General features: G+C 42.2%; 1 protein-coding gene across 10 annotated transcripts in view; it reads right to left on the reverse strand.

The window, feature by feature from the left end:
- The window catches only part of EHBP1 (EH domain binding protein 1), a 226,635-nt gene extending 200,977 nt beyond the window's left edge, over positions 1 to 25,658 (reverse strand). For all 10 annotated transcript variants that reach the window (XM_049799736.1, XM_049799732.1, XM_049799731.1 and 7 more), the window contains exons 1-2: positions 25,369 to 25,658; positions 23,948 to 24,305 (exon numbers count right to left, since the gene is read on the reverse strand). In XM_049799736.1, the coding sequence (XP_049655693.1) occupies positions 23,948 to 24,051 (104 nt within the window). In that variant the 5' untranslated portion in view covers positions 24,052 to 24,305; positions 25,369 to 25,658. The remainder of the gene's footprint in view (positions 1 to 23,947; positions 24,306 to 25,368) is intronic.
- Positions 25,659 to 25,858: the final 200 nt, after the last annotated feature.

A 25,858-nucleotide genomic window follows, 5' to 3' on the forward strand; every position in this document is an offset into this window, starting at 1 on the left:
TGGGGTTTTCTTCCCCACCTCCCCTTAACTTCCATGGTGGAAGTTAAGGGTATTCAAAACACTCTGTACCCAGACATCATTCAGCGTAGCTGTACAAGATGCCAGGACATATCCACCAGCAAATTAAGGTAGGATGGCTGACATGTTCACCTGGCCTAGTCCATCTGCTCCCACTTCACTGTGGAGTCCTGCATAAGGCCTTTGAACAGACTTCTGAACCATCTCACAGCATTACCACATCAGACTATCTGAATAAAAACAGCAGTCTCCCAACCTAACTCATTGCAGAATAGGCATCAAGCCCCTAAAATAAGACAAGGCTTGTTCTTCCCTCACTGCAGTGATCCAGTAGTCTTGTCAAGGCTGGGAAATTTCAAAAGAGAAACCTTTAAAACAGGCACAGCAAGAAGACACCATAGCTGAGATCCCTCTGCTTCTGCATCTTCACTTTGTACACTTAACACAGAAAATTCCTCCTTCATTTCTTCCCACCAGAGGTCTCTATTTTTTCAAGACTACACAAGCTGTCAAAAGACCAGGATTTTCCCTGTGAACTGAATTTTAGGGGTTTTTAATACATCTGCAGCTAAACAGACTGGCCCCAGCAAGACTTAAGATTATGCTTTGCTTTTCGAAGAAGTTCTAGTCTGGCTTTGCTTGGTTTAAACAAAAAAGGGACAAAGCAAGACACTACAACTATTTTACAAGTGCAGTCAGACCTACTGAATCTGCACAGCATCTATTTGCAAGGCTGAGCATGGAATGTGTAGCATGTATTGCTGATGACTTGGTTTTCTTAAACCAAACACAAACAAAGTTTGCAGAATGAGCCGGATTAAACAAAGGCCAAGTTCATCCATTATTCAGAACAACCGACAAGGACAGATTCAGCTTCATTTTTCAAGGAGTTATTGCAGCAAAGAATCTTAAACAAAACAATCTCAACAGAACTATCTAGCAAATCTTTTCTTAAAGTTTTTTGCAACAGAATTTTATATTGCAGAATACACAAACTGACCCTAGTCTTCAGAAATTGTGTTCTTTAACGTCCTTTTGGCAGTAACAGGAGGATTTGTTGACTAGGCCCTGAATTTTACATCACATCCAGCTGCCCTCCATGTAGAAGCTTTCTTTGCCTGGTCCAATTTAGCCTTGCTTGTCCCAAGGAGGGGTTAAGAGTACTGCACCAGAAGGACCAAGTGGATGTCTTATCTCACTCTGCTATAATCATAGACACTTACCTTAGGCAGACATTTACTCCAGCAATGCTTAGTCCACGTGTTTACACTACACATCCTACCACACCAGAGCTTAGAAATGCCTCCCAATACTCTGTAACAAACAATGCCTACAGAAAACAAGAGCTGCTTAAGGCCACCTAAAAGCTTGCTTGTAATTCCAACCTTCCCAGTCAAGTAAGTTCAGAGCATTAGAACACCACTAAATGCAGGTCAGATTTTTGTGCTTGGCTAGCAGGGGCTCAGGCTAACTGGCAGGGAGGAGTACAGGCTAACAGAGCCATTCAGACAAACCTTAAATGGAAAGAGCGGAGCGTGTTGCTTTATAGTGGAAAGTTCACAGGAGGCTACCATGAGTCAGATCTTTCTCACACAAGCGATTTTCCTTTTTATGTTCTTTTTTTCAGAATATTTAGTCGTCTACATTTTAACAATAATGAATCAAAGTTTTTTAAAAAACACTTTCAGTTTAGAGTTGGTAGGTCGCTCCTCCTGAGCTGCACATGGCAAGAGCAGGCGCTACACAAACCTGCTTGCACAGTCCACCCAGTCCTGACCCGCGGTGAACTTGCTACTCTGATCTTCTTCCCTACAGAGCTGGGGCCTGACAACTGCCAAGTGAATAAACACAAACTAGTTAGAAATCAAGCTTATTTTCATCTCATATGTAACAGCGCATTTGAAAGTTGGTTTAAGAAGGTGAAGTGCTAGACCATCTATCTTCTGTGAAACCCAAGTGCTGAATGCAGACCTCCGTGCACCCAGCCTCCACATCCCGCACTTCCTTAAGCGGACACAAGTGATCAGCATTATCTGCCCCTCTCTTCATGAATGTCCATGTTCACTGTGGTGTAAAACAATAAAACAGATTAGTGACAAGGATCAGGGAAACACGGTTTTAGCAAACTTGACCAAGTAAACCAGGATTTTTTTAATTCAAATTCCAACTCCCATCCACACTGACTATACAGCCTTCAGAAAATTTTCAGACAGACACTGAGCAGCATCAACCCTCCCTTTGATTTTAGTCATGCTCCATGACCTACCTATACCTTTACCTATAGACCAAAGATAATATCTCTGTACAACAACGTATGTGCATTACTGAGCATACCTTAAACTATTGTTACCCCTTCTTATTCTGAAGCACTACAAATGTGAATGTTAGATGTATTCTCACAATAAAAAGTGCAAAAAGCATAGCTAAAATAAAAATCTTTGACTGACAAATGCTGCCTGAAATGTAGCTTCAACCTATCAAAAACAAATGCCTGCATCAAACAATGTATTTCTGTACTAAAAATATGCAAGAGGCTTCTCAGCACATCATTGTCAATTTTAATAAGACCCCATTACAAAACAGATCCTATTCCATTTAGCATAATTTTTTTTTTTTCCTCAAATAGCATTCAAACAGAAGGCCCTTCTGTTTTTCAATCTGGAAACAGTAGCGGAAAAAAAAAAATATCTATTTTTTCTGCAATTCCTGCAGAACAGAAGAAAAGTGTGTATCTTTCACTAAAACCACAGTGTTAGAAAACTGAACTATTCACAACAGAATCTTCTTCCTCCAATTTGTCTAAAATGGATTTAAGAAATTCTGCATAGCCTACTATGAGCAATTAAAGGGGATAATCTTTGCTGTTCTTACTGCCTGGGCGAGTTTCACATTCACACACAGATACCAAAACAAAGGTTTTGACTTCTGTTCCACGGAAATTCCAACAACCACGTTAGGACTTGGACAAAGCAAGTCTCAGATGCCTCCATTCTCCTCCTCTCCTTGCAATCCATGGACTCATACTGAAGAAAATTATAGTTCAGCATGGGCAGGCATAGAAGAATCTGACACCATACATCTTTTAAAGCTCCCTTCCAAACCAAGTACACCAGGGTTTTCATGTTTGTTTTTGTTTCTTAAGGCCATGTTTTGGATTACACAAAGCAACTTCTGTCTTTTGAAGATGTACAGAAATTGTGAACAAACGAAACATTTCTGAGTGGGTGTAGCAAGCGCAGAATTGTACCAGCATGAAGGGTTTGTCTAAAGAGAAAGTTTGTGTCACTACCTCAGGTGCCTGGATTATGGGACTGAGATGCTTATACAGTAATTAGTGTTTTTAATTAAAAAGGATGATACCTACAAAGAGCAAATTTGAGTGCTAAGACACACAGTAGTCTGCTTCTTCAATACAGGAAAGTTTGAAAAGCTTGAATATATGCTTGAAGCTATAAAGACAGTGCAAACTCTTGATTTACACTGCAAAGAAGATTGTAGCCTAACACTGGGTAGCACAACACAAGTATATAGTAAGCTAAGGGGTAGATCTATGGTATGCTGTGTCCATACAGGGAGCAGCATGGAAGGGCTGGTATGATACAAACTTACACTTCATTTTCTAAATGATGACTTCAGTGAGACCTAAATTAACCAGCATTTGTTCTGAGACATGGGCACTCCTGGCCCACCTACAATGAGCTCTCCAATTAAAGGTTCCTCATCTGCCAGCAGCCTCCTTTCGCTTTTGCAAATTAATATCACAAAGAGAAAAAAAAAAGGGGGACGGGGGTCGAAAGGAGGGAAGTGAAAACATGACATGCTGTGCTAGCTCCTTTCCCCTGTCTCTGCCCAGGAAACCAGACTTTGCAAATACTGTCAGGTGCTCTCTGCCACAGCCATAACAGATATGGTATCAAGACGTATGAACTCACTTTTGGGGAAGGAGGGCATTGAAAGGTGAGATCCTGAAGTGCTTTCTCAGCTCTGATTCTGGCATCACCTTGGCTCTATGATCAACCACAGGATTACAAATCACCTGCTCTCAGCAAAGCACCTGGTTACCAGGAGGAACACTCCTCCTCCTCCTCTCAATAGCTGGGGCACCAGTGGAAGTAACACACCTTCCTGCCACCCTTCAGAGGCACAAAACTAGAAGATTTTACCAACTGCAATAATGCACCAGTTACTGGAAATCTCTGAAGCAGCCACAGCATCAAAGCACCACAGGGAAACATGGGAACCTTGCATTTAAAGTTGGGTACCAAAGTCACACACTTGCGCACTAAGCAAAACAAAAAGCCCCAAAGCCTACCTTGTCTTCTCCAAGCTTAATGAGACCTTCAAAATATGAAAAATGAGAATAAGCCAATGTGATGAATTTTGCAGCAGCAAGCTATACATGGGTGGTTTCCAAAACTAAAGCTATGATTTTCTTGCATGTTAAGAAATAAAACCATTAATTACCAGAATTACAAAATTTTTGCATATGGTTTCCAAGGAACTTGCGTAGGCCATTCAAAACTGCCACTACTGTTTCCCATGAGACGCCCCATTTCATGTTGGTAGCCTTTTGAGAACTGCTTTAAGATGGAGGTATGGCCATAAGAAGAAAAATTATTTGATCAGTATTTACAGCTAAATAACTGTTCCAAATACTGCAAAATTAGAATAACTCCTCCTCTTCCTGCTCAGTCTGTTTAATTAAGTTGTTACATTGCTTCCAAGCTGCCTCCTGAAACAGAAGTTAACACCTCTGATTACAGAAGTCAATCTCAAAAGCAACACTGTTTATTTCTATTTAGAGATCACCAATTCTTCCCCTAGAATTGTACATACAAAGTCTAAAAATGTGTATCATTTTTAGGAAGCTAAACGGACCAAGTCTTTTAATTAATGCCCTCAAAGTCACACCCCTGGCTCATACCCAGCAGCAAGTACTGGCTAAGAAAAAAATGCATATTAACTCATGGATACCCAAGAGACCAAGCAAAACCTCCTGCCAACACTAGGGGCTGGATATTGTAAACAAAACAAAAAAAGCAAAAAAATTTCCTAACTGGAAGACCTCTATTTCTATTTTGAAATGTAAAAATATGACCTTACAGCTTTTAAGTATTGGAAAGTATTTTGAAAATACCAATCTTCCTAATTTGCAATACAATTGATGAAATATTTCTATTTCAAGGTCAAAAAACCCTAAACCCACCAACAACTAAGGACCTAAACAGGTTTTGCTAATAACTGCTGTTGGGCATCTCACAAACAGCAATCTGAAACTAGAATTGTAACTAATTATTTCAAGATCAGCTAAGCTGGAAACTAATAGCATATTTAATATGACTGTTTTAAAGCACAGGTTTCGATTTAAAAAAGCAAACATACAGAACCTACAGTATAGCTGAATTTATGCTGATGCTGAAAATGCACAAAGAAATTACATCTTTCAGCCAGCCATTTTTGTTTGTGGTTTTTATTTTTTTTAAACAATCTTCCTATATATTTTTCTGTTACAACCTGATCTAGTTTTCACGCAAGTCAGATGCTCCTACAAACAGAGCCCTCAGAGCTAGGTCAGCCCTTTGGCTTGGCATCCCTACAGAAGAAACTAAGAGTAGCGGTCCTTCACATTTTTTTTCAGTACACTGAGCTGTACCTACTCTCCTTTGAAAAGCTTACAGCTGGTTACTAACATTCAACAGAAGGGCACTCCTTGAGGTACAAAAGGTCATTTGCATTCCCAGAATTTTTTTGAGATATAAACTGTTAAAAAAGAACACTGTCCTTTCCTTGCTTACATTGCCAATGAAGACATATAGATACCACCACTATCAACTGTTTCAAAGTCTTAAGTTCAGGCCTTTTGCTACCCATCATGCACCGAGTTTGTAACTGGAGACTAAACATGGTCACTATGCTGGCTACCATGCTGCCCTCTCCCTTCTTACTGTGCTCCCATGGTTGGTATTTTATGTCAACTTAAAACAGACAGAACCCATACCCTCTCCATCCTATAGTGAAATGCCTGATTGTGTTTTAGCCTAATAGCTACCTTAGTTAGCTGGTGGATCTTAGCATGGGGTAGTTGTAAAATAACATCTGCAGCCATATTAGAGAATCCTGGATGCTGTCCAGATTTTTTAAGTGGATTTGATGTCTTGCAGGCTGGATTCCAGTCTTGTACCATTAAATGAGGCAAAGGGATAAAGAGACAGAGCCCTTCTATTCCATAGAGTACACAGCTTAAAAGATTAAGTAATTTTGTCTCACCCTAGATTTCAAGTTTACTCTAATTTAATTTTTTTTTATCTGTAAATACAAATGTGTCTGGTGTAAAAAAGCAGTTCTCCTTGGAAGCAGAAAGGTGAATAAAAAGGGAGGCTAGGCTGGTTCCTGGAGCAAAATACACTCTTAATCTTGCAAAGTGCTGAGAGCCATCCACTCAAAGTAAAAGACAAAGCCTCTCAAACTTAGTGCAACACCTCGTTGTGCCAAGTCAAGAACGGTGTCCTTACAGTGAAAGGCAAAAACCTCCTACCAGATTAACTGCTACAGGATCTGGCACTACATGAGGATAAACAGGGAGAAAAATTTTAATTTCAAGCTTCTAGAAGAGTATTACAGTAAATGAAATGAAGATAAGTTACTGTAAATGATTAAATTTCAAATTGGAGTTTTAATATATTTTCCTAGTTAGGGTCAAAGAAGCCTAATGAATAAAATTCACTCTGTAAACTAACCATCAAGGGAATAGGAATCAGTTTTAGCTGTGCAGAGTTCACACAGAGCACTGAGGGGGAAAACCAGTTATGTGCAGAGTCATCAACACGGACAATACAGATGCGTGGGCAAACTCCCTGGATTCTGCAAAATAAGATTTTCCACATATTTCAGCATATTTGATATAAAATGCACTTTTCATCTTTAAAACAAACGAGGCTCAAAAGTTGAAGCCTGCAAAATTTTAACATATTTACTTCTGGAGCACTCAGATGGAACATCAGCCTTGGCAGGGCCAGCACTGCACACACATGTGCATGCCCACTCTCTGGCAGTACACTCGCCTCAAAGGGATGGGCAGGCCCGGAGAGGAACACTCAGGAAAATTAAGATCACCGGGCTACCACAGTGAAGAGCAAATCTCCTGAATGTGTGCATTCACAGGAGAGTTCAGCATGGTTTTATGTACTTCATGCTTTAAGTCAGCTCTCCTTAACTTTTCCAGTTTCTGAGCACAGACAAGACCTTACACAAAACACTTATCTCAGCTTGATCTGTTAATTTAACCTTGTCTCTTGAGCTTTGACAGATGAGTGCTGGCATATCTAGCTCTTGCTGTTTAACACGTTACCCCATGCAGTACCAATGCCTTCTCAACCACACAGTACCAACGCCTTCTCAGCCACTTTTCTTCCCCAAAGGCCTTGCCAGGGGAACTGCAACTTCTGTCCTCAGCACTGAAAGCAGACAGGCAACCTAGTAGACTAGAGCCTTTAACCCCTTTCACTGCAGGTGAGTCAGGGCTCTTATTTCTCACTGCTCTGGCTGGAAAGCTAGTGCTCAGTTTTAACATATACAGGATTTGGGTTTGTTTGTTCTGCAGCCAGACAAGCAATATAGTACCAAATGAGGTGTGAATTTACTCATTCATTTAAATGCAGTTAATGTTCAAAGATGTTTTGGGTCATTGAAACCCTCAAACTTCAAAGCCAATGAAAGTGTTTTGGAGAAAATTATGAAGCCAAAGCATAAACCAGAGCCAGACATTTGGCTTTTGTAACGTCACCTCACATTGCTGGAACAATGTAAAGAAATCTAAGTTTCCCAAAAGGGGCAGGGCAGGATTCCCCATGGGAGCTGCATATGCCAGAACTTGATGTGCTTTCACTCACGCCCAGGTAGTGCAACACCTCCTACAGGTGCTCTGCCTCTACAATGTCCAGCTTCCAAGCTGAGAGACCCTGCCATAAAGATGCACAGTAAATCCAGAGTGTCCAAGCTACCTCTGATGCATGTGGCCCATCCCCAGCAGCACATGCAGGCACACACCACCAGCCTTCCCTGAGGCAAGCAGACCAACCTGTGCAGACCTTATTCCCAAGGGGCTGACAGCCCTCCACCAATTCCACAAATAAAGCATGTTCCTCAGCAACGGGATGGCAGAAAGTGGCAGGGCAGAAATGGGGGCCAGGAGGGCCAAAGTGTAGACAAGCTCTTGCATCAGACTCTTCCCACTTTACCCAACATAAATGAAACTCTCCACGTACAGATGACCCCAGGATTTGAGGATGAATGCAGGCTCCCTCTTCACCTCAGCCATACTCTCCCTTCCCCCTCTTACCTCGCCTAAGACATGACAGGGATCACATGCACCCAGGGACCTTAGAGCTGGAACACCCAAAGGGGGTAAAAAAGGATCAAATGATACAAAGAGAAAATATCCATAAGGTAAAGATGACACATTGGCAGCTTCATCACATGAATAACAGCACCAGATGTAGAACAGGTACCTCCATTTTTCTTCTGGCTTTGAAGCACCTGATTTCTGTACAATCCTGGCCTTGAAGAATCAGCCACAAACTAGACTGGCAATTCTGAAATGGGTGATGGAGGTTTGCTTCTCTCAGGAGAGTCAGAGTTAAGAGTTTAGCCTGTCTCTGACCAAACTCAAACCCAGTTCTCACAGTTTAGCCTCATAAATATTTCAAATGTCTCATGTGCTACCCTATCTCTTCTTACACCATAAGTCACAGGACAAATATGCTGGTGCAACAAACACTGCATAGAATTCTTGGCATTTTTTAAGGGTAGGAAATAAAATGTTACTTCACCCCCTGCCCATATTCACATTCTCTTTCCAACAAGCATTAGACTTTGGGACTGATTTTGTGCATGTATACCAAAGAAAAAGCTATCACCCAAAGTCCAAGCAGAAAATAAATCACAACAAATTTTACGGGGGGGGGGGGGGGGGGGAAGGGAAGAAAGGATCAACAATTCTAATCAAGCCAGTGTATGTATATATTGAAGTCAACAAGCTTAAGCAGAATATTCCAACAACTCTGATTATAGCGCAGTAATGATAAGCCTATATCTTGCTGCACAGCCACAGCTTTGTGGGAGCTGTAACTGAGCTCCATCCTATCAGTTTTATTCCCCAAAGTCTTCACAAAGCTTAAGTTCTCTTCCTTCATTTAGTGCTGCAGTTTCTATGTAAACACCTCTTATAAAGCACTTTGGTTTGAACTGTCAGGCAGACTGTTGCAACATTTGCAAGTGAAATCTTGCAACACCTAACAGTGTAGGTCCCCTGAACTTTTTGCACTGGAGTAATCAACATGTAGCCTTTCAAGTGCAATTACATGCTTCAGGCATCCATCACCTCTGCTGAAGCGGAGCTTGGTCCTTAGTTATTGTCATTTTCTAATATCGTCACCACCACTGGATAAAATATTTTAGAAACATCAATCCAGAAAGGATGTACTTAGAGCCTAGTACAAATTACTTCCTTCCTGCCCAATCTGACATTTATCCATTACACATACTCTTAATTACGCATCACTAAAGGGAAAATAAATAGAAAACAAACAAAAACCCCTCCCCACAACAAAACCTTGCTTAAGCTCCTGCATCAAAAACCATAGATCAGTGATCATGCGATCACCTCCCCTGCAGAATTACTTTTCCCATTTTCCTCAGGTACTCTGCTTCACCAGTCCCGCTGTACCTCAATACACCGTTCTGCAAGTTTCCACTCTGACCCCATATGACCAAACACACTTGTAAAAGACCTCATTATTAACATGACTCACATTGGGGGAAAAAAAAACAAAAAGAAAAAGGGAGGCAACATCTTTCTAAGTTTGTAAGGTATTACTTGTGGTTTCTTTCTCAGTTATGTAGTGTCTTGCTACCATAAATCTGCACTCGTACAATTCCTATCAGTACAGAGAGGCAGGGTTTCTTGCACCTTCTCCACAATTTCTCTGTATTTCAGTTTCAGAGATATAAAATGGGGATCATTTTTCTCTATCACACAGCAGTCTTGTAAGACTGGATTAATAATGGAGCTGCATGGCTGCAGAATTTTTGCACAGAGAAATTGTCAGCACAGCAAAGAGTCTTTTTAGTTGTTTTACGCCAGTACTACCGAACAGAGAGCTGCTACCTTCTGGCTTTTAACAGGAGACATAAATCCTACTTATAAGTAATTGTGGACGTAAACCTGTAGAAAAGTTGACGGAAGATGATTTGTGCACACAAATTAGGGAGCTATAGAAAAAGATGACTTGTCTACACAGTTACAAGGGAAGTTGAAAGGAAGGCTAGTGTAGAACCAGGATTTTCTGATTTATATTGTTTCTACCACTAGACCACTCTCTCTAGTAGAGTAAGAAGCAAAGAGGACTTTATTTCCTTCTCCAGATCAAAAACACCTACACAGACAGAACTGCACAGAATTTATCGAGTCTGCTCTGAACAAATGGAGGTGCTAAACTGACCAACACAGAATTATTTATGTAAGGAACAAAAATAACCTTTACTACTACTACTTTTAGTAACTAAAAACCTATATAGCTTCACGAGCTCTTCTACTTTTGGTACTCTCAAAAAACTACTCTGCAGCTTCTAACTACATCTGGGTAGTGAGAGAGAGAACAATGTTTGCAATTTCTTTGCTGTCACTGGGAACTTGCCTTAGGATAGAAAAAAAAAATTCAACTCCAATAGCCACACATGTACAAAATCAACTTCCCCAGTTCAAATAAAAAGAGAAATCACGCTTTCATACAATAATCAGCTCAAAAAGCCCAAATTATAAATAAGTTCTTATCCCCCTGTAACTGTGTATAAATGTACCAAATGGTGAAAGCATGCAAGTACTCTTTTGGTGTATGCTGCATTATTCCTACCCTTTTCACATCAACTACCCAGAAACTGGCATGTGACACCAATATGAAAAACCACTTACAGTGAGGAAAATACAACATGGTGACAATAAGGATGTACCAGGTTGAAGACATTATTGAAGAGATCAGGACATCAATTTGAACCAAGTAAAATTACATTGAAGAAGGCCAGACACATACTGCATTTTTATTTACAAAGCTATAAATCTTCCTTTGAATACAAAATGTTATTAAAAAACACCCTTCAAATGCACTCAGAATTTTTTTAACATTGTATGATATTAATAGTCAGACTTTTTCTACCTGTGTCTTAAAGGTAGAAATAGTTAAAATAATGCAGTTTGTTTTCATTCAGCACAAAAAGAATCCCTGGAATACTTTAAATTTAGATTTCTTCTTTAACAGTATGATTGCTACTATCTCAGTCACTCAGAGTGGTGAAATCATAATTAGCATTCACCAAGAGAAGATGTAACCTCCTTTTTAAAACAGTTTCTGAAAGAATTGTGACTATTATGAATTATGAAAGTGAAACATTAAGAACTGTGTTTGAGCAAAGCCTCATTTCAGATTTATTCCCATGAGCAATGGCTGAGCAGACAGTACCAAAGCCAGCACCTGTCCTGCCCCATGACCTGCACTGCTGGGTTTAGGGTTCAGACTTAGAGGTGCAAGTAACGATGGATTACTTCTCCCTTAACACAAGCAGAGGCACAACATTTTCAATAATGAAGGCTTGCTCAGGACAGTTTTTGCAACAACAAAACTACTTCAATTAAGGAAGCTACGCTGAACTGGAACAATTGTTCTGCTACAATCAGAAATATAAATGCACTTTATTTTGCTACAGAAGTGCTTAAACTAGCTGTGCAGCTATTTCCATGAAAAAGACTCTAGATAATGTACTGCTGTACCACTGACTCCTTCCTATAAGGGAAGAATAGCTGCTGTATGACATAGATTGCAAAGGCACAGTAGAACAGGGGAGCTGCTGCATATAGATGAGGACCAAGTATACATATGTGCATATTGCTTGTTCAGCAAAATCACGTTTGAAAGCTCAACGTGACACAGTAAGTTCCCATTTTAAAGGGGGCACATTTTGTCACAAGAATTTTACATGGCCTGGGTCAACAAACATCTATCTGAATAAAACACAAAAATCTGATTACAGCTGAAAGGAATTGTATTCAACAGGAGAATAAAGGCCTGGAGTTTACTACTACGTTGAGCATTTCAGCAACATGAAATACTTCACTATTCCAAAGCTACTTAATTTACCAGCGAGATGGCTTGAGGTTGTAAGGAAAGATGAGATTTCTGGCCCTGCTCAGTCCATGTACCCCACAGCACACCTAGGAGTCTCCCAGAATAACAGAAGGTGGGCAAGATTTGTCCCTTACTAGCAACAGCCACCCCTTCTGCTATTCATCAGCAGCATCCAGGCTTTCCCTCCTCTTAAGATGGTTCAACAATATGCATTGATTTTATATATACACATCGCATCTTGAACTATATTTGTATATATTTGTACATACTATGCACAGCTTCCAGAAACATCTCCCCACCACTTTTAACTTCTCCTTTGCTGCAAGGGATGTTCAGTATGAGAAGTTCAGACCCCAACAATAAGACCCATGCTAACCCAAGAGAGGACATTGGCAGAAATACAAGGCTCCACGGCTGTTCTCTGAAATAATTATTTTTGCTTCACACCTGGGTTGCTCATATTTAGGTCACTGTTTTTGTATGTCCAAACCCAGCAGGATCTGCCTTGTATACCCTGTCCCGGCAGACCAGAAGACATTCAAACAGGGAGAAAAGCCTCATGTTTTGCTCCTCACTCGCCTTGCTTCCCTGTCAGGTCAGCTCACCTCACAACACATCCTGCCCATCCTTGAGCAATGCTGAAATGCAACAAGCGAATGTTCCATGTAAAAAGCTGCAAGACCAACCATTTTTAAAGGCTTCCTAGGGCAGCATAGAAGAAACTAACCCTGTAGGAGAAGACCTGGGGCAAACCTAACCGCATCTTCTCTGAGCCCACCTATGGCACAGCACTGAAGGAAGAAGGGGGCAGAAAACCCGCTCTGGGAGGCTAACGAGGCAGCAGGTTTCTGCTTCTCTGGGCCTTAATGGGGTTTTTGTCAACCATAAGAGATACTGACAGTTCTCACAATGAGGTGGACATAAACAAGTTAGGGTAAATTGCAGTCTTCCTATAGTCAAGAGTAGCTCAAGATTATATACTTTTTTTAAATTACAGTTTGTTGACTTTATCATTCATTGCAAATTAAGCAAGCATCCTCCTTTTAACAGCTGTTGCTAAAAGAAGTATTATTTTTCCCCCTACAGTACATGCTCTACTTCCCTAAGAACAAATTGGTCTGAAAAATGTATTTACTGAAGTCAGCATTTTTTTGCCAGGAGGAAGCAGACTGTGCATTGTAAATATTTTATTAGGGTCCACTCCAGACAAGACTGAAACTATAGGCAAGCCTTTTTCCTGGTACAGCAATAGGAAAGGAGACAAGGGACTGCACTGTCATCTGCAGCGGTACTACATCAACATTAGCCATGCTATCACATGTACTGAAGTTACTGATGGTGGACAAAATGAACACCAAGCACCAGGAGCGAGTAACCCACAAACTGAAAGCACAGGTAACATGCCTGTTTCTACTGCCATTTTCCCTCGCGATACCACTTCTCCTGAGGCAGCTAGAGCAGGAGGTGGCTACAGTAACAGATGGGGAGTAGAGAAACACAGAAATGTACCTAGCAGCTCCCTGCTCCAAAAATACACTTGCATGAAGGGCCGCATGTAAGCACAAACTGATACAAACCCATAGTTCCAGGCAGAGGGAAAGAGGCCAAGCTGCCAGCAGCTCTCACCCTTGCAGATTCTCCACTGTTTAATAAAGGGTAGAGTTACTGGCTTTTTACCTGCAGCCATGGGATCTGACCAAGACTCCTCTCTTCTATCCAGAGGTCCTTTGTCACAAATAACATGGAAATAATAGCTGGAGGTTTCCACCCCCATAAGCTTTGGTTGAAATTGCCTGCTGAAACTTTCCAACACGACACTGAATTTGCTGGCCAGACAGAAAATTCAGACACATTTTGACATCACACAAGAACTTTTTCCCTATGAAGCATAGCTAAAAATAAGGGAGAAGCCCAAGGTTGAAAAACAACACAGCAAGCTAACTTGTCATAATCACTGACAGCACTGCCCCATCAACCATAACAATGTTGCATGCCCACAGAAAAGCACTGACCGAGCTCTCTAGGAAAGCGACAGCAGTGTTGATGTGGAGGTGTGACAGGCTTTGACAAGGCAGCATGGCACAGTAGGCTGCCACAGGTAGCAGATGATGTGTCAGGGGCAGTCCTCTCACAACACCCTTTACCAAGCTCTCTGTATTACCATATTCCAGCACTCCTCTGTTGTGCAGCTGCTAGCTTTCAGCTGGCATAGCATTTACCCAAGAAAAGAGGGAAGAGAAGTATGGGGGCAGGAAAGAAGAGTTGCCTCCCCGCACCCGACTGAACAGCCTTACAGCCATGGACTAAAGGAGGCATCATGCCTCAAGCACTACGTGTTTACAATACTAGCAGTATGGGTGATCACACACTTTCTCAATCCTCTGTCAAAAAATCCCACGATTATATCAGCCACTATGAGAATTCAGGGTGTTAAGATTACTGTTGGTCATCTTTCAGTTCAAAATGGAAAAAAAAACCCAACCCAAAACCAAATCCCATTTACTATATGAAAAAAGGAATCCATGGGAAAGAAAATAATTCCTTTACTGTTTTAAGATTGTCTCTGCCTTGGTATTCTGAAAGGGTATGCAGGCACCAGAGCTCAGAGCAGCCAACTAAAGGGAAGAAAGCAAACAATTTTAGCAAGAAATTGAAAAACCAAAAGCAAAGCCTACAACCTGAAATTCCCTTTTCTACATGCACAAATCCCAAAAAAGGGGGGTGAAGACACCAACTGTCATTGGTATTTTAAAAAAGGATCTTTCAAAAAGTGTTAACAGTGAACAGGAATCATCCCAAACGTGCCTCAAAACCAAGTAACACTGTGCTAGATTCTTTTGCTTTTTGTGGTGTGAGAGGACGTGGTGAAAAACAGGTCAGGACTGTCCCATTCTTAAAATTTTCTTACATGTCAAAGATAAAGGAATGCAAGAGGAAGTTTTATGAATATTCACTCACTTGACTTAAGAGACACTTATTCCAAGTACTTTATCCAGTTAAGATCTGCACTTGAAGACAAAAGGGAATTCAAAAACCTTGTTCTCTTCATTTTTTTCACAACTTCAATTTTATACAACTATTGCTCAGGTTACCTACAGGAAGAGAGAAACCACTAAATCAGTTTTCCAGGAGACAGTAGGTACAACCTGAAGAAAAATAAAGTCAAGCAGTTAAGAACAGCCAGATTCACCCACCTCCCAACATGGCCAGAGCTGTGACTTCAGAGCTATAATCATGTCAGGTGTTACCAGGAGCTGTCAAGTTAAGTCCTATGCTAATAAACCACATATAAATCAGCAACAGGTTGGTTTGGAAATTTACAGGCTGCTGAGTTAGATCTTTGCTGGAAAAGAGAATTAAGCTGTTTTGACAGCTCTTCTCTGTTCTTTTAAATCTCTTCCTATGTACTGCCATAAACAAAGGGATTCAGAGTTTACTTAATGAGCAGTCACTGAAAGTAAAGGAAGTTCGCAGTGCATGCTGAGGGGCAGCATACAATGTGCTGCCAACTGTATTCAATGGTCCAGATTCTCCAATTACTTCATTTAATATGGCTTTTGATATTAACAGTACTGGCTATGCAAATACCATTCCCAAGCACAGCTGGGAGGGAAAAGTCAGTTTATGACACTGGATTTAAAAGCACAGGCATCAGTGCATTAGTCTTAGCCCTGAAGAAAGTTCAAGACAGCTATCACCTTTAGGGCATCATGCTGCAACATATCTAATGAAAAGCCCAGAGCTGACTTAGGGAACATTTTTGGTCTGCCTGGCCTACAAGAAAGGTGATGGGGCTTGTCTCAACAGGTGGAGATAAATATATGCTTCTAGAAAAGCTGCACACACATCTTCCACTGCAGCAGCCAATGCCACCCATCCAGCAGCCCCAGACAACTCTGACCCATCAGACAGCAGCAAGGAAGCAAATATTACTTCTTGGGTAAAGAAAGAGGAGGCAGTAAATGTGGAAGGTGACTGGTTAGAGGTGCTTGTGGAGATGGCACCAAGGAAACAAGCAGTGGTAATGTGGGCCATGGTAATATGGGAGTCAAAACTGATGTGATCTGATAGAGTCTAAAAATGCCCCTGATTGTTTTAATTTAGTTGTCCCTGGAACTAGAAATTATTTTGCCCATGTGATGTTTGGTCAGCAAAGTCATTTTTCAAAACAGATCTATTAGAAAAAAGAAGATCGGATCTGCCTATGTGCTGTTAGGCTCCGATACAGCAGCTCACCCAAAACACAGCCCACAGAATGACTGCAGTAGACTGAGTGTGCACGTGAACTAAAACCTGAAACCAGGTTTTGCTAAAATAAATACACAGAGCCACATAGATTGCAGTTCAGAAGCTGCAGTTAAGCAGCTGCAGAGCCTGGCCATAGCTTTGGAGTAATCCTCAAGAAAGTCTCCTTAAATAATAATAAAAGAGAAATAAACAAGAATCCCCAATAATGACTCTCCACTACAAAGAGAGCCCCAACAGGCAAACGAGAACTACTTCTGCACTGCTCATCTTTACAGGTTTGCAGGCAGCTGGAAACTATAGTTCAGAAGGGCCTGCACTTCTGATTCATCTCAAAAGCTTATGTGCTTGGAAGCCCTACAGTGACAGCACAGGGCACTGACTCAGGATCCAGGTGATTTAGCTGAAGCACTTTAAGATGCTCTTGCCCACAGCTGTGGCTCGTCTCACCCCTCTGACAGGTTTTCCTCCCCACTGCATCAGGGCAGCATAAGGGAGGTGCGTACACTCAACTGCTGGAGTTCATGCTCACCTTACAAATCTGAACTGAAGTTGATGGCAGTTAACACTAACACACCAGGCGGCCTTACCGTCATCCTACCTCTGCTTCAGGGCAGAAGAAAGCAGAGGAAGACTACTGCTAAGGGACAGTGACATCTCAGCTCCACTCTTCAATCCAGAAACCCTCATGAGTCAGAGCTTTAGACAACAGCGATGTTAGTTATGGTTCTGCTAATTTTAGCTCATGCTTAACCCACAGTTCCCAAGTCCCTGCAGTGCCTTTCCAGGTGCCAAAAGCCACAACTACCCTATACCTCAACTGCCAAAACACAGAGCTTCCCAGCTGAGAGCTCTGATGAACTTACAAAAACTGTATGCTGCAGAAATACATTTTTCAAATAAAGACAAGAGGAAGAAAACAAGGATGGCTTTATTTACCCTACTGCTGTGTGCATATCTTAATTTCAAGGAACAAAAGTTCAGCCGCATAGTTCCTGTGTTTCAGAGTCCACTCCAGGACACACAAGACAGACTTAGTACAGAGGGCAGCTCAGGAGTGTCCCACAGCAAGGTAGTAAAGAGCCTGCCAGGGCCAGCTTCTACCCCAAGGAGTAAGAGGAGAGGGGCAAGGGAAACAAACACACACTTCACACACTCAGAGTAAACTGGGAAAGCTTTTAGAAGTAAACAAACAACCCCCCTGCCCCCATATTCTCAGAAAGCCACCCAAGCAGAATGCTTTTACTACAGTAACTGAAGGGTTTGTTTTATAAGAGTTTTCTCAGATTTAGTCAACCTTACCAGCCTCCTCCTCCTCCTCTCCTTATTCACACTGAACTGTGAAAGGGACTTCAGCTCTCTCCAACCAATTAAAAACTAATTGAAGGAACAGACTGGCACTATACAGCCTGAGCAGTCTAAGAGACCGAAGACTCAGCTCAGATGAGGCCTACACAATGTCATAACATTTCATTTTATTTAACCTCATAACACAAGAGCTGAAAAGAATATTCACAGGGATCCAATCCTGAAAAAAAATTCTTTATTCCAGCTCAAGTCCACTGGGTTCAAAGAACAGTACACATACTTCACTGTATGCGTGCAACACAGCGCCTACAGGAACAGAGCCAGATTTTATTTATTTGTAAAGCTCTGTGAGGAAGTTACACACACAGTTTCTCTCTCAAAAAATAAAGCTGTGTTAGAACATAAGTTAGTGTATTTTATTTATTCAAGGAGACATCCTCACCCATTTAACTGAATGAATGACAGACCATTAAGATGGATTTGTCTACACTTGGGTATAACGTAATCTTCTCTGCTTTAGACAATTACTTTTGTTACTACTAGGACGGTAAACTATGTCAAGAAATTGCTGGAAAGAATTTTGTCTCTCAAAGACAAATAAAATTCAGAACAAGTATTTACAACAAACCTAAATCTTTCTACCTTGCAGACACTAAACTTTGTGCCTGCTTCTGCCAATTAGGTCTTTTAGGAACTGGACACAGTTTCAAATGCTCTCAAAGAGTTGCTGCAAATAGAAAATGGGTATAAGTATGCAGCACTGAATCTGAAAAAGTCAGCAGCAAGAATTCACATACACCCATACCTCTCCTAATGAAATCTCTTCACTGCACAATATGCAACCAACAATTTTGATGAGAAATACCTAACTTGTGGTTCATGGAACAGACATAAGGCTAAAAAAGAGGGCAGGAGGCTAGCTCAGTAAGGCAGGGAAGGAAAGCAGCTGGTGTTAAGGAGTCAGGATCAGTAGACAACATCCTGACAGAAGTCAGGCAGAGAGCCCAAAGGAGCAGATCTGCATTTCTGAAACAAGTATTTTCTTCTGGATACAAACAGAAGAGAGATGCAATGTGGCAGAGGAGAACTGCTTTTGCGTGTGGACAGTAAGTGTGTTTTAACTGACTGCAGGAAGAAAGGGACAAGACTGACCTGTAAGGCAGCTGGCAGTGATTCTTTGGAAAGAGTATGTTTAACACACAATTTAAACCCTCAAAAAGTCCTCAGTCAAAATTTGAAATGAATGGAAAAGAAAATGCTGAAGTGTATTTGCAGATGGGGATTATTTGGTGTGGAATCAGAGATCTCAATGAAGAGTGTAAGGACTGAGTATAATTTAACTGAGAGGGAGAAAAGAAGCTAAAGAGCAGGAGAAATTCATGATGCTTTCCTTGCACAAGCTATATTTGTCACAGTGTACTTACATGGCTAACATGCAAATCCAACCAAAAACTCAGAAGAGCAAGCCCACAACAAAAAGCACAGTTCACAGCAAAACTAACAAAAGAGATCCTGAATTGAGCTGTAACTGTATCTCTTTCTGTCATGTTTCAATACAATCAACCTTAATAACTAAAAGCACTTAGGTGCTCACAAAATCCCCTCTTAATGACCATGCAAAGCAAGGAAATTAACTGAGCAATTTGACAGCCTGACCCTGTACAGGAAACCCCCAATGATTTCTACAGGAACCAGTTAACTCCAGTTCTCTTGGTGGCCTTCAGTACTGAAGAGTTTGCTGGAAAGCAGCGACCAGAAGGCAAGTAGACTGGTGTGAACCGCGGAATCTCAAAAAGCTCATTTCTCTCCCATGCACAATGCAAGCCAAATCTTAAAATTCCTGCAGCATCCAGTTATGAAACTACAACAGAAGAGAGAAACAGATGGCTAAAGCCTTTTGGAAAAAAAAAGATTAAGCATTACTTCATTTCCAAAAGAGAAAGATGTATATTTGAAAATACAGAACTTAATTCAGACCATACCTAATTGATACAAAAGTAGGCAACTTGCCTCATGGAAATGAAGCCTGTCTTCCATTAAGGCAGCATACAAGAAAAGTTTAACCCTTTGACAACATCATGGTTCGCTGTATTTTTAAGTGGGATTTAAAAGCAAAGAAGTTCATGTAGGAGATGACAGGTATTACAAACATTGTAAAAAATAACATATTTCTTTACCTCTAAAGCAATCCTGAATGGCAAATCCTGTCGAGAAGCATCCTTATGTTTACACTTTTCCAGCTGTTTTAAGCAGTTAGCACCTACATTCAGGTGAGCAGCTTTCTTGCTCATAAAAGCATCTAATGGACAATGACATTAGGAACTTGGCAACCTCACCTCTGTAAGTTAGGCTCTGTGGAAACCAGTCAATACTACACTTGAAGCCTCTATTGAGTCCTTGACTTGCAAGATATCACTCAAAAATAAGGAAACATAAAAGACATCCTAGAGAGCTCATGTGTTCAGCATTAGATGCTTCAGCAGCTCTGTAAAACAGCTATCACAGCTGCAGGTCCAAGGACTGCAACCGATCTCTGGTCCAAAGGAATATTTTACTCCTGTGAGGCTCCTCTGCTGAGCCTGTGCCTCAGACAAGCCTTGCTTGACTCAGTCGCCTGAACAGAGGCCTCCAGCAGCTGAGAAGCTGCAGGGTACCCAAGGGATGCATGCCAGGCTAGCAGGCTTGACACAGGATCCACAGGAGACCTGCGCTTCTCCAAACTGGCAGCTGGGACTGGCAGAAAACTCAAAGGCATCTCAAACAGTGCTAGACACCAGTGTTCAGGCAACTGAACTGGGTCCTCTGAGCAAGCCACAGCATTACACCTGCCAGCGATGCCCAGCACGCTCCCATGCCACACAGCAGTCTGCTCCAACAGCACAGAGCAGCAAATACAACTTTTGCAGAAGCTTAAGCAAAACACATGAGACTGATTTCTGGTTTTATTCAATAGCGCTGAGGATAAGCACTAAATTAACTCTCTCCTACCATGCATAGTCCTTCCAGGCCAGGACTGCAGCTCACTGGTGAGGCTGGGTAGAAAATCCTGTGCTGCCCCAGCTTATTCCAAGGGTAAGTGGAGGATGACACACTCCAGCACTGCCAAGCAAGCGCCTTTCAAAAAACTCAAGTGCTTATATGATTAATGCAAAGTATGACGTTTTCACAGTAGCAGGAGTCACTAATCCATATTAAAGACAAAGACTACATTTATTTATTTTTAATGAAAGGCTCTAAATGAACCAACTGCTCAATTTTTCAAAGGTACTAAGCAGCCACAATAATTAGGTCTGGGTCAGTGGGAGCAGCCAGAATGCCACAGAAGCGACTCAGTCCTGTTAATTACCTGAAAATAAGGTTTTTTCTAATGAAACAGTGACAACACTGGACACTCCATCACAACCTGTCCCCCCCCAAATGCACCACCAATGAAAAGCAATCGTCTGAGAATGGCTGTCTCTAATCATCAGTAGAGACAAGAATCAGAAACTACAGAGAGCAGAAAAAGCAAAGAAAAGGAGTTTCAGCCTATGCTGGACAAATGCTGCTGTACCTAGAAATAACACTTTCAAAGAGTGAAGCAGCAACACCAGAGTGGTAGCAACTTCCCACACAGCCAGCATAACTCCAGAAAAGAGCAGGAGCTATTTTGAACACTAAACTAAGTTTAAAAAAAAATATTCAAATCAATACAAGTCCAGAGGGGACAAAAAGTATTAAAGCCAACCAGAAATACACCCAACATTGCAAACCGCACAGGATCAGTTACAAAAAGATTCTAAAACACAAGTCATTTTCTGAAGAGTTAGACAAATGTAAACCTAACAGAAGATAGCAGTTCACAGAGACGCACCCAGGCTGTTTTGGTCACAGACAATCCTCGCTCACAGACACATCTCAATTTAAGTGTGCTTATGACAATGTGCATTGTCATTTGTTTTAAAATATGAATGCAGCGTTCTTTTCCTCCAGAAACACTGGATTGTTAAAATGCCAGTACATTAAAAAAAACTTACTGCTTACTACATTTCAATCAAACAAACTACAGACTACAGCACTGACAATATATACTGAATGCTTTCACCAAGAACAGCATATGGAGTTCATTTCTTCTGTTTTGTTCTCACATGGGCCAAACTCAGAGACAAGCTTTAGAAATAGAGGAAGCGGTGATTCTGTCAGTACATGCAAAACTATCTTCTCCGAAGTTAAGGAAAGACCTAGCTGAAGGTTCTCAAAATATATAAATATTTACCCTTTTGTTTTATACAGGAGTCCCACTTATGGCAGAAATATTGTATTTTAGCTTGCCTGCTTAAAGAACGTTTTTGTTAAGGTTCTCCAAACAAGAGGAAGCAGAATAGAAAAGCCTACAATCAAATGACTGCGAGAGTGATGCTCTTTCCCAATTGTTATTTTTCCTAGAATTCATCCACATTTCACCACTATACTGTTGTTTTGTCATAACTAACACAAGCACTGATTCTGCCTACATTTAAATTCAAGAAAGTAAAATGAAGGTTCAGAAAGACAACATATTTTTAAAAAATTATTTGCATATCTGAGGTTTTGAAAGGCTGTTTCACTACTTCACACACAGGCATTTTGCTCGGTGGGCACTCTAGTTCATGATTAAACAATAAGGTAAGTGTTTCTAAAATAACAAGATTGTTCACAAGAGAACTTTTGTGTGTGACTTTTTCTTAAATCAAGTGAAAGTTTGCTGCAGATCCAATTAGAACATTCCCCTGCAGCATTCATACTTTAGTGCTGAAGCATTCTGCAAATTCTCAAGCAAGGAGTGAATCAAAGTGAAAATGAAAGCCAAAACAGACTAGTTTATGCAAACAAAACATAAAAAGTAATAAACACAACTGCTGAAATAAACCTGATAAACCAAGATTACTGGGGAAAACTCTTTGGCCTGAACTAGACAGTAGATGCCATGAGATAATTACACAACAGCATCTTTCAACTTTTAAAATGTTTTTATTTGTAGTTTATTCTGTGAAAGCAAGTTCAACTTCCAAAACAATTCTGCTTCTTAATAATCTTTCAAAACATTTTAGGCAAGAAGATAACTTGTTAAAAATTTTTCTAATCTGAGAGTGTTCCTTTAAGACAGAGCAGCAAGCATCCTTCCAGCATATTTGACAGAGATTTCCAACTCCAAGAGACAGAATTTAAATTTGTAGAGGCAATTACTCATAACCAGTGAAATCAGCCAATGCAAGTCCCAAACTTGTTGGCAAGAAGAAAGGCCAAGTATTAGAAAGGAGGCTGCAATTTATTACAAGGCAATTTGAACATCTCAGTCCATGAGGTCTGGAAAGTACTTTCTTCGTCCTCTGACACTACAGACTCACACTAACGTGAGGAATTATGTCAGTAACATCAATAATCCAAACATATTAAAAAAGCACTTAAGTATTTGTATAATGGAGATCTTTGCCTTACTATTTAAAAGCTACTTCCAGTCTTCCCTAGCAGATTTATTTAAGCTCATTTTGCACAGGAAGGAAAATGCACCAGACCCATATAATTAACTGTTAACTGCTGTCTAGTCAGCTCCAAAGCCATGCAATGGGACCACCACTGCACAAAATTCTTGTCCGACTAAACAAATACCTTAAGAGAATTCCCAAGGATCTGTCTCTTGCCTCTTCCCATTAAAAGATAGAAAGGAACAAGGAAAAGAAGGAGAGACAAGACATCTTCAGATAAAAAAGTCAAAATCAAAATGGGTGATCACCATAGATTAACACACCACCATCTTCAGGACTGATCTCAAATGCCTCAGTCAGCTAGCAACAGTGTCAGCAGATAACACTCAGCACCAAGAGCTGAGCTGGAAGTTGGAAAACAGCTCTTGGGAAACCTTAAAAAACAACCACACAAAACCAACAACCAAAACCACACCACTAAGCCACAGATGCCAAGCTAATAAATGCACCATCCTCTGCATGATAACAACAGTGCCAGCTAAGAAAATCAGAGTACAGAACAGAACCAACAGGTCCAAGATAAGTATGCAGCAAAGCAACCACTCATCAAGAAAGACAAGCACCCCACACAGCTGCTTCTGCAACAGGCAAGCAAGAGAAAGCTAGGGGAAGCAAGACAAAACGAGCAACATCCTTCTTATTTCAGCACCAGCAACTTACTCCACCATTTGTGCAGCAACATGAGGCGCTTCTTACCATTTTTTGGTGCACTCGACCATCAACTCCTGGTAAGAGGCCACAAACTGGAACTTGGATGCATGTTTCCCAACACGCTGCAGTCTTTTCCAAACTGAGGCCATGATAGTGAGAAATGCTAGTCCTCTTACACAGTAGCAACTCTGTGAATACCAAGGTAGGTTTAAGAGTGCGCGTGCTCAATACTAGCAGATTTATATACAGACACAGTAAAAACAGTGTGCAAGGAACTTGATGGGCTGTCTACAACTCATATTCCGCCTCTCCCTTCTTCATGGTAAATCGCAGTCTAGCTGAACAGTTCATCACTGGCCAGGAGCAGCATGCAATAGGAGCAGACGATGGGGACACTGCAGGACTGGAAGACAAGTAAGACAGGGGGAGAAAGCATTGGTTAATATACTCCATACTACAGTGTTGCAATTGCACGTGATTGAACAACTACAAAAAACCCACAAAAACATACCCCCTTCCTGTTGTCATCCCCCCCTCTAACTAAATAAATAAGAATGCTGCAGCAATTTCAGGAATGCAAACCACGAGTCTGTTTGGAAACATATCAACATGTCCTTTTATCAGCACCATCATAATTGGCAACAACAACAAAAAAGGGCAGGTCAGGGAACACCGAATCGTTATGAAGCATCTCCGGGAAGGAATGCGAAGTGGCTGAGGTGCTGCCAATGTGCACCCAGAGGGAGGGACACAGGGAGATGAAGACAACTTCTTTGTCTTGATGACAAAAGGTGTAACAGTTGTTTCCTCTCACGCACACACCTCCCGCTCCCATTTCTCTTTCCAAGGAGAAGGAACAGCCAAGAAGCCGGCAAGGGAGTGCTACTACTTAAATGCCTGTGCCAGGGTGAGGAGGACGATGAAAGACGAAGGGGCATTTCCTGAGCCCTGGCTGCCCAGGATTCCCCATCTTTCTCGCTGCATCATATTGAAATGGAAATGTCTCTCCATCCTCAACTGAGAAACGCTCATCAGGGAGGTGAAAAGGGAGAGGAGAAACCCAGATGGGTCTTCTCCCTCCAAAGGAAAGCAGCACCTCCGCCGGGCGCGGAGGAAAAAGCCTCTTCATTAGGAATACGGGAAGAAAAAGGTGGCCGCGCCTGGCGAGAAGACAGGGTAGGATGGCATCAGAGCTGGCAAGAAGGCAACCTGGGGTCCAGGAATGTCCCCCTAGAGGGGACCGTCCCCACGGAGCCCCGCGGCGAGGAGCGCCCCGCTCCGCCTCACCAGCCCCTGTCACCTCAGCGCCCAGCCCGCTGGGGCAGAGCCCCCCGCCCCCCCGCAGCCGTTGGGGTTTAAAAATTAAAACGCCAACGGCGGGGAGCAAGTGGCGGAGGCGGCTTGGGGAGCTGGGGGGAAGAGACGCGGGGCTGCGCGGGTGGCTCCCTCCGTGCCGCGGCACTCACCTGCCCCTGGGTCCTCACGGGCGGTCCCCGCCGGGCGGGCGCGGGCGCTGGCACCACACGGCAGGCGAGAGGCAGCGCTGCCGCTGTCCATTACTGCGGCAGCCCCGCCGGCGGCAGCGCCCTGCGGCCGTCCCCGTCCTCCTGAAGCCTCATGGCGAGCACCGGGCACACGCCGCTTCTCCTCGCCCCGCCGGCCGGGCGGCCAGCGCCTCACGCCACCACCATCACCCTCCTGCCAGCGCTGCGCTACGCTACGCTACCCTACGCTACGCCTCGCCTCGCCTCGCCTAGCCTAGCCTCGCCCCAGCCCCGCCGCTCCCCCCGCCGCCCGGAGCCTGGCACAGCCCGCCCCCGCCGCGCCATTGGCCTCACCGCGCGACCTCCGCATCCCATTAGCTGTTGCCCCGTGTCAATCACCTGCTGGCGAAAGGGGCGATCCTCGCGCAACGGAGCGAGGGAGGTACTGAGGGAAGACGGAGCTCGCAGGCCC

This window comes from Accipiter gentilis, chromosome 5 (assembly GCF_929443795.1).
Source record: "Accipiter gentilis chromosome 5, bAccGen1.1, whole genome shotgun sequence".
NCBI lineage: Eukaryota > Metazoa > Chordata > Aves > Accipitriformes > Accipitridae > Astur > Astur gentilis.